General features: G+C 49.2%; 1 protein-coding gene across 2 annotated transcripts; it reads right to left on the reverse strand.

Annotated features, from left to right (window-relative positions):
- Window positions 1–1,112: 1,112 nt before the first annotated feature.
- On the reverse strand, window positions 1,113–12,176 carry QTRT1 (queuine tRNA-ribosyltransferase catalytic subunit 1). Of its 2 annotated transcripts, none has more exons than XM_057708019.1 (10): window positions 11,904–12,176; window positions 11,591–11,659; window positions 11,356–11,494; window positions 4,518–4,596; window positions 4,303–4,418; window positions 2,154–2,292; window positions 1,842–1,917; window positions 1,613–1,722; window positions 1,428–1,479; window positions 1,113–1,332 (listed from the first exon to the last, which is right to left on the reverse strand). In XM_057708019.1, exons 1-10 carry the CDS (start codon window positions 12,144–12,146, stop codon window positions 1,180–1,182), a joined length of 1,176 nt encoding a protein of 391 aa, XP_057564002.1. In that variant the 5' UTR covers window positions 12,147–12,176; the 3' UTR covers window positions 1,113–1,179. The 2 variants fall into 2 exon arrangements, with proteins under 2 accessions (XP_057564002.1, XP_057564001.1); XM_057708018.1 differs by having other exon boundaries at window positions 1,428–1,515.
- Window positions 12,177–12,604: the final 428 nt, after the last annotated feature.

A 12,604-nucleotide genomic window follows, 5' to 3' on the forward strand; every position in this document is an offset into this window, starting at 1 on the left:
TAATTTGATGACTTTGGGCATAGAAAGGCCAGAGAGAAAGAGCCCAGTAAGAAGCTAGGAGCAAAGAAAGGAGGTGGGGAAGTAGTTTGACAGGGCGGGCGGGTAACAGGGGAATGGAGAGACAAGGAGTAGGAGGATGGCAGAGTGGCCAAAGGTATATGCCTGCTCCATGACCCCAAACGCCAGTTTCAGAGATAGGTAAAAAGAAGACTGACAGTGTTTGGCACTGCAGCCTTGACCACAATCGCAGAAACCTGGCAACACTGCTCATCCATGAAGCTCATTAAATAAATACTGTGCAGCAGCTGTAAACAAGATTGAGGAAGTTTTCAAGGACTGATGTGTAAACAATTTGAGGTACAGTATACTAAGAGAAAGGGGAAAAAAGCAAGGTACAGAACTTCATGTAAAGGATGTTGACATTCAGGGAAAAAAATGTACACGTGGAACATTTCTGGAAGAATACACAACTTGATAAAAGTAGTTGCATTTTTATGATACCTGAATTGTAGATCCTACACATGTTACTTTTCAGTTTAAAAAACCTTAGCTTCTAAGAGCACCAGCTCTGTAATTGGCTGTATCTGGATTAAATCCCGGGCCTGTTTCTTTGCTGGGTGTTAATGACCAAGTGACTTCATTTCTCGGTTTCCTCATCTGTAAAGTGGGGGACCATAGTTGCAAGAATTAAATACACTTGGCAGCCGTTTAGAACAGTGCCAGGCACGGTGTAAGCCCATTCTAGATCACAGGTACCATCATCACTGTGCTTACTGACAACGAGGTTAAGCCACATGTCTGAAGAGTCAAGGCCAAGAGCCAGAGCTCTGGAGCCTGGCTGCTATTTCCTTGATGGTGACCTTGGGCAAGCGACTTCCCCCTCTCTGGACCTGTTTCCCCACCCCAAGGATGGCTGGGGGGCCTGAGCCACAGGAAAGCATGCAGCTCCCACTCTGGGCACCTCCTACACGCTGGGGTTTACAGATACCAGCTGCTGCTAAGGTTACTTATTATCAATTGGGCGTGGGGGGTACACGGGCCCCAGTGACACTCAGACCAGGAAGGGGACCAAGACAGGCCACCTCCCCAAGAAGACACAGACACACTCTATGTTATAATAAAAAAAACACACAAATCCTTCAATATCTTCCATCCCCTCCCTCCTTCCCCCAAGCAGGGTCAACCCAGTGTGATGCCCACCGAGGCCAGGGCTTCAGCGGCCCAGGTGGGACAGAGGGTGGGGTCCCCATACATGGTGCCCATGAAGTCCCTCACGAAGTCGGGAAAGCGCTTCTCCACGATGCTGGTGCGCACGGCGCTCATCAGCCGTAGCTGCAGGAGGGGTGGGGGGTAGGGGCAGACATCAGCCACCAGCCCAGGGGAGACCCCCGTCCCCCCTGCCTCACCCCTCCCAGCCACAGGCGCACCTGATAGGCGATGTTGTGGACAGTGAGGTGGTGTAGGGCTGCAGTGTTGTCACTGTGGAGCAGTGTGTGCAGGAAGGCCCGGCTGTGCCTGGGGACAGGAGGAGGGGCCTCAGCAGTGCCGGGTCCTCCCCCCTGCCCTGCCCTCCCCTCCCCCCCCCCGCCCCCCAGGCTCCATCCTCCCCTACTTCTGGCAGGTGGGACAGGTACACTCTGGGTCTATGGGGCGGAAGTCTTTCTCGTACTGCTTCTTCTTCAGCGGCAGGTTCCCCGTGGGCACCAGGGCAGAGCCAAAGCGCTGGGGGTGGACAGGGGCGGGGGAAGGTGGGTCAACCAGGTCTTCCCCCTGCCTGGCCGCGCCCTGACCTTGGCCCCCACCCAGTCTCTTGCCGCTCTTTCCCCTGCCCGGGGCCTCACCGCTGTCCGTGTGGGGAAGACGCAGTCGAACATGTCACATCCGAGAGCCACGCAGACCACCAGATCGGTGGCATAGCTGGGGGGGGGGGGCGTGGGGGAAGGGGAGCAGAGAACCTCAAACCCTGGTCACACACACCCAGGGCCCCCCTCCCAAGACTGGCACCCTCAGCACCACCCCCCGCAGAGGGCCGTGTCCTCCTAAGTCCCCTCCCGGGCAGGGCTGTGTCCTTGCGCCTCCCCGACCCCCCAGAGGCAGGGGTTCCCAGGAATCCCCTCCCCACGGGCGGGGCTGCTTCCCCCCTCCTTACATACCCGACCCCCATCAGGTAGCGGGGCTTGTCCTTAGGCAGCCTCGAGGTGCTCAGCGCCACCATCCTCCAGAACTGGCCCTTGCTCTCGCCCCCGCTGAGACCCCCAATGGCGAAGCCTGGCACGTCTCTCTTGGTCATCTCTGGGGGTGCAGGGGCAAGGTCAGGGGTGATCAGGCAAAAGGAAATAGGCCTCAGCCTCCTCCTCCACTTCCTCATCACCCTCAGGGCAGACCCTGCCCAGACCTTCACAGGCCCTTAGGAAGAGCGAATGTGAAAGAGAGACAGAGAGAGAGAGAGAGAGAGAGAGAGAGAGAGAGAGAGAGAGAGAGAGAGTGTGTGTGTGTGTGTGTGTGTGTGTGTGTGTGTGTGTGTGTGTGTGTGTGTGTGTAGGGGCTGCTGGTGATCTGAGCTCCCACTTATAGAATGCCTGCTTCATGTCAGAGCCTCTCCTTCAGTCCTCAGGAGGGAGGCCCAGGGCCTACACCCCTTTAGCTGAAACCTAAGATGAAGCCAGATGTGTTTCAAAATTTTCCAGATTTTAGAAGAGTGAACATCCTACAGGCTGAATAACAGCCTGTCATCAAACGCTGTAACATTTCGACAGCAAAATGTGTAAAGACGCCTAACAAACTGGGGTCAATAGGTCTGGTCTTAAATGAATTGCAAATTCCTGCGTGTTTTGGATATTAGACGTGGGCAGGGGACTTCCCTCGTGGTCCAGTGGTTAGGGATCCACACTTCCACTGCTGGGGGCGCAAGTTCGATCCCTGGTCGGGAAACTAAGATCCTGCATGCCTGGCAGCCAGGCCAAAAAGAAAAAAAAAGAAGTGGGCAATCAGACTCCAGAATTGCAGGGCAGGGGCTGCAGAGCTGCACTGAGGTTGAGGCATGCAGAGCTGAAACCACTAGCCTCAGACCACATATGCCAGAGGCTGGATTTGAATCCGGGTCTGGCCTTAAAACCAAGACTTATCTCGGATTCCAGCTGACCGGTTCAACTGGGGAGGGCAGGCCACAGCATTGACAAAGCAGGCCCAGTCTGAGACCAGGTTTTGAAGCCGGAGTGAGCCGCAGAAGCAACTGGGGAGACGGTGTTCCAATGCAGCTTCTCAGGTCCACCCTGGCCCCAGACTCCAATCCACGCATGGGGAGAGCACGGGCGGTTCCGACGCAGGGGCGCCTCAGAGCACCCAGAAGCACAACCAGGGTGGTGCTGCCAAACGGCAGGTGGCTGAGAAATTAATTTATTTGATGGGATGAGATCAGGGTGTTTTGGGGTTTTTTTAATGAAAAAGAATAGGAAATATCAGAGAATATCTCATGTATAAAGGTAAATGCTTCAAGAAGCCTCTGTTTCTGCTTTCATGTATGTCCACACATACAGAGCTGTGACATGAAATGTACTTCTAACTGTGCATCTCCACTGAAAAGACTTACCGGACCAGGGGCGGGGGTGGGGGGTGGGGGTGGGGGGCACAGTTTGAGGACAAAAGGAATGATAACAGGACGGTCTTCACAACAGCACACACGGATGCCAGGTGCAGAGAGGACACCTTGAACCAATTTTCCCATGTATTCCTCACGTTGACCCCATGATATTGGGAGTATGTTCTTGTTTTACAGAGGAAGAAAGTGAGGCTCAGAGAGGTCAAGCCACTAGCCCAAGGGTACACAGCCATGAGGCAACAGATCACGGGGGTGGATCCAGCCCCATGGACTCCAGAACTCAGAGTCTTACCTGTGACACCTCACTGCCCTTGAGCCCCCTCCCCTTTGTCTCCATGGTCACAGCCTTGGTTCAGGCCTCACTATCACCCTCCCCCTGGGCAACTACTCCAGTTCCATGGGCCTTATGGTTCCTTATCCCACTGGGATTCTCCCACTCTCCCACTCAAAGGCCACAGGATACAGTAAGAACGTCTTGGTCAGGGACTTCCCTGGTGGTGCAGTGGTTAGGACTCCATGCTCTCACTGCCAAGGGTCCGGGTTCAATCCCTGGTTAGGGAACTAAGATCCCACAAGCCGCACGGCGCAGCCAAAAAAACCCCAAAACCAAAAAAAAACACCACTCTCTCAGCACCATCACATGCCAGGCCCATGTGGGCTCTCTGCAATGGAAAAGCCCTGGTCCTGTTGGCACATGGCTTTACCTTCAAGGCACGTGGCCCGGAGATTCACATCCAGCCCACCCTGGATGATGGCGAAGAGGTTCTGTTTGTCCGGCCGCCGATGGGCTGCCATGCACCGGTCCAGCCAGCGGATCGATCTGCGAGAGGACCCTAGTCGTGAGCCACAGGGACCCGGTGAAGGGTAGGGAGACGAGGCTGGAGGACCAGGACCCCTCCCTCTCCCGACACACACACACCGGTGCATAGCCTCTTCCACACGTGGTCCCGTCACAGTGCTGCTAACCACGTCGTCCAGCTGCATAATGATGTCCGAGCCTGGAGAATGAGACAGGAGCACAATCACTGGGAGAGCCCCCACGCGGAGGACAAGCTGGACCCCAGAAATTCCTCTCCAGGTCTTGCTGACGCCCACTCAACCCCCCAATCTGCTTATACAGCAACCAGAGGGAGCTTTTCAAAATGCACATGTGGGGCTTCCTAGGTGGCGCAGTGGTTAAGAATCTGCCTGCCAATGCAGAGGACATGGGTTCGATCCCTGCTCCAGGAAGATCCCACATGCCACGGAGCAGCTAAGCCCGTGTGCCAAAGGAAAAAAAAAAAATGCACATGTGATCTTGCCGCCTCCCAGATAAAACCTTGCCCTGGCATGTAGAATAAAATCCCACTTCGGGGATTCCCTGGCGGTCCAGAGGTTAGGACTCGGTGCTCTCACTGCTGAGGGCCCAGGTTCAATCCCTGGTCAGAGAACTAAAATCCCACAAGTTGTGCGGTGCGGCAGGAAAAAATAAAATAAAATCCCACCCCTGCAAATTTACCCTTCAAAAACAAAATGATGTCTGTAGCAAGTAATTCCTTGTGGTGTGTTGGGTAATAACAAGACGGGAGTCCAAGCGTCCACCAACAGGAGTCTAGTTAAATAAACCATGGTCCAGCCCTTAATGGAAGGTTCTCTCCCACAGTTCCAAAATCCAGACACTTCTCAAAATCAAAGGATTTTTCTTATGCTTCTAGCATCCTCATTTGGCAGCAAAACCTGAGACAGTTGTCCTCTTTTTAAAAACCCAATTTACTATGAAGACTCATAAGTGTTAATGCAATAAAAGTGAAGTGTAGGGACTTCCCTGGCAGTCCAGCGGTTAAGACTCCGTGATTCCATTGCAGGGGGCACAGGTTCGATCCCTGGTCAGGGAACCAAGATCCCGCATGCCACATGGTACCGCCAAAAAAAAAAATTTAAGTGTATACCACATGATACAGCAATTCCACTTCTGGAAATATACCCAAAAGAACTGAAAGCATGGTCTCAAAGAAGTATTTCCACACCCATGTTCACAGTAGCATTATTCACCATGGTCAAAAGACGGAAGCAACCCCAGTGTCCTTCGACAGATGAACAAATAAGCAAAATGTGATAGAGACACGCCATGGAATATTAAGCAGCCTTGAAAAGGAAGGAAATTCTGACACATGATGTAACACGGATGAACCTTGAAGACATTATGCCTCATGAAATAAGCCAGTCACAAAAAGACAAACGATATATATTTCCACTTAGATGAGGTCCCTAGAGGAGTCAAGTTCATATAGTAGAATGTTGGGTGCCAGGGCCTGGGGAAGGGAGGATGGGGAGTTAGTGTTTAATGGGACACAGTTTCAGTTGGGGAAGATGAAAAGAGTTCTGAAGATGGACAGTGGTACTGGTTGCACAACAATGTGAATGTATCAATACTTAATGCCAATGAACTGGACACTTAAAAATGGTTAAGATAGGGACTTCCCTGGTGGCCCAGAGGTTAAGACTCTGCATTCCCAATGCAGGGAGCACAGGTTTCATCCCTGGTCGGGGAACTAAGATCCCACATGCCACACGGCACAGCCCAAAAAAAAAAAAAAAGGTTAAGATGGTAAATTTTATGTTATGTGTATTATACCACAATGATTTTTAATTGAAAAAAAAAAGTGAAGTGTAGTTCCACAGGGTACTGCTCCAGGATCCACTGCGGTCCTGTGTAATAAATAGTATGTATCATCTTTCTAAAATGTGGCAATTCTGAATTCTGACACCTATTTGGCCCCAAGAATTTCAGATTAGAGACGGTGGACTTATCGGTTAGAAAAGCTCAAGGAAATACTGCCAAGGTGTATCATCACAGGAAAAAAAGGCACAGCATACCACACTAGCCAAAGACAGGGAGATTTGAGAAGCAATAAGGATTTTAACTGCAAGGGATTGGAACGTATCAAATACATTTAAACCCATGAGTTCATGGTGATCCTAGAAAACTAAACATTAGGGACTTCCCTGGTGGTTCAGTGCTTAAGAATCCACCTGCCAATGCAGGGCACACGGGTTCAATTCCTGCTCCAGGAAGATCCCACGTGCCTCGGAGCAACTAAGCCCATGCGCCACAACTGTTGAACCTGCGCTCTAGGGCCCGTGAGCCACAACTACTGAGCCCGTGAGCTGCAACTACTGAAGCCGGCGTGCCTAGAGCCCGTGCTCCATAACAAAAGAAGCCATGGCAATGAGGAGCCCACGCACCACAATGAAGAATAGCCCCGCTCGCCACAACTAGAGAAAGCCCATGTGCAGCAACAAAGACCCAACACAGCCAATAAATTAATTAATTAATTAAAAAAAAAACAAACAACTGAACATTAGTTTGTCATTGCTAGAGGATGCTAAGTAATCAACCTATGAAAATTAGTAAATGAGGGAAAAGAATGTATCCCACTCTTCCTACATGAACTAAATTACGTGGTCTCCCAGGAGTAGGTGAGAGATGTTTCTCTTTCCAGAAGTAATTGGGCTAATAAATGAAGAAAGGATGACAAAATTGGAACATCACCAGTTTGCAATTCCTAATAATGGTTCCAGGGGAGGAGCATGACACCAGGAGAGACAAGCAGACATCAGATGCCCCCTGATGGACATACACACTGTGAAGCCTTCTTGCTAAAAGGAAGAAGGACTGGAATCTGGCTCTAACCTCTAGAACCAAGTACCAACCTACAGGAAATGTAGAGGGTGGAGGAAAACTGTTACATGGCACCAGAGCCTGTGAAACACTATAGGGCAAAGGAACCAGTTTCTTCAAGAAGCAAATTGCTTGGGACTTTCCTGGTGGCGCAGCGGTTAAGACTCCATGCTCCCAGTGCAGGGGGCTCAGGTTCCATCCTAGATTCCACGTGCATGCCGCAACTAAGAGTTCACATGCCACAACCAAGGAAGCCCACATGCCGCAACTAAGGAGCCCGCCCACCACAACTAAGACCCAGTACAACCAAATAAATAAATATTTTTTTTAAAAAGAAGCAAATTATTTTTTTTAAAAAAAGGAATTAGAAGGAGAAACTATACAATATGTAATATATGTTATATATTAAAAGAGACAAGGGATCTTTTGAACAGTTGTAGTATCTGCACATTATTTTCATCCTGAAATAAACAGACTGTAAGAAAAATTGACATTTATGAAATAACTGGAACTTTGAACATTGCTCAGATATGTGATGATGTTATTGAATTATTATTAATTGTTTTTAGGTGGGATGATAGTATTGTGATTACGCTTTTAAAAAATTCTATGTTTTAGAGATATGAATTAAAACACTTACAGATGAAGTGGGAAAATGTCTGGGATTACTTTTGATATAATACAGATGATCAAAGGAGATTAAGAAGCTAGAACAAGACCAAAGCAAAAATAGCTACAAATTGTTAACTAAACGGGATACATAAGATTGTAACTATCAGGACTTCCCTGGTGGTGCAGTGGTTAAGAATCTGCCTGCCAGTGCAGGGGACAAGGGTTTGACACCTGGGCCAGGAAGATCCCACATGTCATGAAGCAACTAAGCCCGTGTGCCACAACTACTGAGCCCGTGTGCTGCAAATACTGAAGCCCGTGCACCTAGAGCCCGTGGTCTGCAACAAGAGAAGCCACCACAATGAGAAGCCCGAGCACCACAACGAAGAGTAGCGCCCCTACTCACCACATCTAGAGAAAAGCCCACGCGCAGCAACGAAGACCCAACACGGCCAAAGATAAATACATACATACATACATACATAAATTTAAAAAAATAAAATAAAAGTTATCCTTAAAAAAAAAATATTGCAACTATCAAAAAATAAAATAAAATCAATGAAGCATGTCTGTTAATTGGTATGTTATTTGGCTACAAAAAGGAATAAAGTACAGATGAACCTCAAAAATATTACGCTAAGTAAAAGCAGCCATTCACAACGACCACATATTGTATGATTTCATTTGCGTGAAATGTCTAGGATACATAAAGGTACAGGATTTCTTTTTGGAGTGATAAAAGTATTCTGAAATAGATCGTGGTAATGGTTGTACAACTCTGTGAATATAATAAAAACCACTAAAGTATACATTTTAAATGGGTGAATTGTCTGTGTATTATATCTTAATAAAGGTGTTAAAAAAAAAAAAAGAAAGGGTCAACAAAACAGAACATCAACTGGAGAAAATAGACAAGCCAGAAGTTGGCTTTTGGAAAAGATCCACAAAGTCAAAAATCAATAAACCCCTACCAATGGACTTCCTTGGTGGCACAGTGGTTAAGAATCTGCCTGCCAATGCAGGGGACACAGGTTTGATCCCTGGTTGGCGAAGATCTCACATGCCGCAGAGCAACTAAGTCCATGTGCCATGACTACTGAGCCTGTGCTCTAAAGCCTGTGAGCCACAACTATTGAGCCCACGTGCCACAGCTACTAGAGCCCATGCGCCTAGAGCCTGTGCTCCACAAGAGAAGCCACCAAAATGAGAAGCCCAAGAACAGCAACAAAGACTAGCCCCCATTCGCAGCAACTAGAGAAAGCCCATGAGCAGTAATGGAGACCCAACACAGCCAATCAATCAATCACTTTTTAAAAAATAATTAAAAAAAAAGAAACATAATGGCTGTGACCTGGTGATTGTTGAAGAAGCTGGGTGACAGGTCAATGGGGTTAATGCCTGTTTTGGTACATACTCGAAAGTTTCCAAAATTAATAAAAATGCAAGGTACAGAAGAATGTCCCATAAATAGCATCCTCTCATCATGTAAAAAATAAGAACAGATTGATTTGAACTTGCTTGTATTTGCATAAACTATGGAAGAATACATAAGAAACTACAAACAGTGGTGACCTGTGGGAGTGAAGGAGATGGACAGAATATAGGCATGGGAAGGACACCGTTTCCTGCACACATTTTTACATATAAATGTATACAAAATATATTCTTAAAAAATATATATATATGTATATATTTTGTTGTTGTTGTTCAATTGTTTTCTTTAAAGGACAAACCAAAACTCACAAGGTCCTGTAGGACCTGCCCCCAACACCTCGCTGTCCTCACCCTACACACACACACACACACACACACACACACACACACACACACACACACACACTGTCCCCCTCTCCAACTCGGCTCCAGCCATGCCAGTCTTCATCCTGCGTCAGGTCCTTTGCACTGGCTGCTTCCTCCTTCCAGAATATATTTCCCTGCTTTGGACATCTAGTTTATTCCTCCTAGGTTTTAGGCCTAGGGCAACATTCCCTGAGCCTACAGACTGAATCATGCCAAAAGTCCCATGTACTTGGCCTTCACAGTCAGGGTCCCAACCTTATATTTATTTGTGTTAAAACAATTTTTTTTCTTTTTTGGCTGCACCATGCAGCTTGCAGGATCTTAGTTGCCGACCAGGGATCGAACCCATGCCCCTACAGTGGAAGCACGGAGTCCTAACCACTGGACCACCAGGGAATTCCCTAAAAAAATTTTTTTAATAACTTTTTTTTTTTGGCGGCCCCACAAGGCTTGTGGGATTTTAGTTCCCTGATTAGGCATCGAACGTGGGCCCTCAACGGTGAGAGCACAGAGTCCTATGCAGGGGACATGGTTGGATCCCTGGTCTGGGAAGATCCCACATGCTGTGGAGCAATTAAGCTGGTGCACCACAACTACTGAGCCTGCGCTCTAGAGCCCATGAGCCTAGAGCCCATGCTCCGCAACATGAGAAGCCACCACACTGAGAAGCCCGGGCAGCGCGACAAAGAGAGGTCTCCACTCACCAAACTAGAGAAAGCCCCTGTGCGCAGCAAGACCCAACGCAGCCAATAAATAAATAAATAAATGCAGTTTATTGCATGTCAATTATACCCCAATTTTAAAAAAAAGAAATGAATTTAAATGCTCCCTGTCTCCCTGTCTTTTGTTCCATTCCCTCAGAGAACCTATACCACAATTTCTTATTTTTCTTTCCTGAGATGCTGTATACACATACAGTATGGTTTGGGGGTTTTTTTTTCCATACAAATGGAAACATACACTGCACTCTACCTGCACTGTTTGTTTGGGGTTTTTTTCCCCACCTTTCTAATTAAGATCTTTTCACTAGTGCCTGTTTCCCTTTTGGACTGTAAGTTCCATGGCCCCACAGCTATGAGCAGAAGCCACAGAATGTCTATATAGAGGGATCTAAAAGCACCAGTCAGCTTGGAAGATAGGAAGTTTTGAACCCGCTTCCACAGCACTTTATGAGACTGAGAAATGTTAACTGTCCTTATCAAGGAATAGGGGCTATCGATGCAGACGGGAGAGGTCTAAAGCCTCCCCATACTCCCCTCGTTGCCCCCATTATTTCAACATATCTTTGACCAGCTAATTTACTATCTAAAAGAAACAACAGGCCTATGATGGTTAGTTATCCCTGTCTGAGAAAATCTCAGCTGAGGGAAAACAGTCTGTTCTGAGGCTTAAGGGACTGGCCCTGTGCTCTTAAAAGAAGTTCAGGATTTATAAAGGATCAAATTGAATGGAAAAAAAATAATAAAAAATAAAAGAAACAACAGCGATAAAGATATTACTAAAATCTACTACATGATAAGAGATTTACTGACATTACATGATTATTTTTATGAACTATCCCCTCGACTGAGGCTCAGGGAAGGGGAGTGACTTGCCCAAAGCCAAGCAGTACAAAATGTGCAGGCCCGCCTCACCTCCACCTCCGAAAGGCAGGGGAAGGGGCGGCTCCCAGGGATCCGCTCACCCAGCGCGTTCTGGATCTCCACGGATCTCTCCGGGCTCAGAAGGGTCTCGTCACCATCGTAAGGGGAGCGGAAGCGGACGCCCTCCTCCGTCACTTCGGACAGGGACACCAGGGACACCATCTGGAAGCCGCCGCTGTCCTGAGGGAAACCCCACCGCAGGGCTGTCAGGAACAGGACTGGGAATATCCACCCCCCAAGGAGTGCTCTCGGATCCCGGCCCTGACCCCACCTTACCGTCAGCAGATTGTGGGGCCAATTCATAAAGCCATGGAGACCGTGGGCTTTCTGAATCAGCTCGGGGCCCTGGGTTGGGGGAAGAAAGGGTCAGGCTAGGGGTGAGCTCAACCCTGGGGGGCTCATGTTGGGGGCGACAGTGTTGGCCAGCTTCCATCCTCGCTGGTCCCTCACGACCAGCAGGAAGGCCTGAGCCACCCGGGACGCTCCACAAGCGTTGGTCGATAGACTCTGGGAGGCGTGCCCGGGTCTAGGGAGTCTCCTGGGCTCCCCACTCTCCGCCGCCGCCCGGCCCGGAGCAGAGCCCACCCACCGGCCTCAGACCCAGATGGTAGGTGTTGCCCAGGCAGATGCGGCAGCCCAGCGCGTCCAGTTGCTCGGCCGTGATGCCCTTCATGGTGGCCTGCGTGCCCACTGGCATGAACACTGGAGTAGCCACCGGCCCATGTGGCAGCCGCAGCTCCCCTGCCCGGGCCCTGGAGCGGCTACATTCGGCCACCAATCGCATGATGCGCGGGGCCGACTCCAGCGAAGCCGGGTTGGCGGCTGCCGCCATCTTGCCTAACGGAACCACGTGGGCACTGGGACACCCTGGGCGGCGCCATGTTGGCTGAGGTCACGTGGCGTGCGACTCAGGCAGAAGCTTGGGGAGAGCGTCAGATGAACCATGGAAACGGACGCCGGTGCGCTTGTCTGGGCCGGAAACGCAGTTAGTTCCCACAGGCAGCACACTGCGGCGAAGTATTAAAATTGTCTTGGTTTGGAGGCTCATTCCCGCCACTTCCTCGCAATCAGAGCCTCTCTAAGCTATAATTCTACCCTCTATCAAATGGGCCGAATAGTATTAACTGGACATAAGGACATTGTGAATATTGAATGACAGGATGGATGTGTATAGATTTTTACACGGTGCCTGACGTAATCTTTTCTCTTTTTTTTTTTTTTTTTGGCCGCGGCTCGCAACTTGCGGGATCCTAGTTTCCCGACCAGGGATCCAACCCGGGCAGAGTCCGA

This window comes from Hippopotamus amphibius, chromosome 15 (genome assembly GCF_030028045.1).
Source record: "Hippopotamus amphibius kiboko isolate mHipAmp2 chromosome 15, mHipAmp2.hap2, whole genome shotgun sequence".
In the NCBI taxonomy this organism is placed as follows: Eukaryota; Metazoa; Chordata; class Mammalia; order Artiodactyla; family Hippopotamidae; genus Hippopotamus; species Hippopotamus amphibius.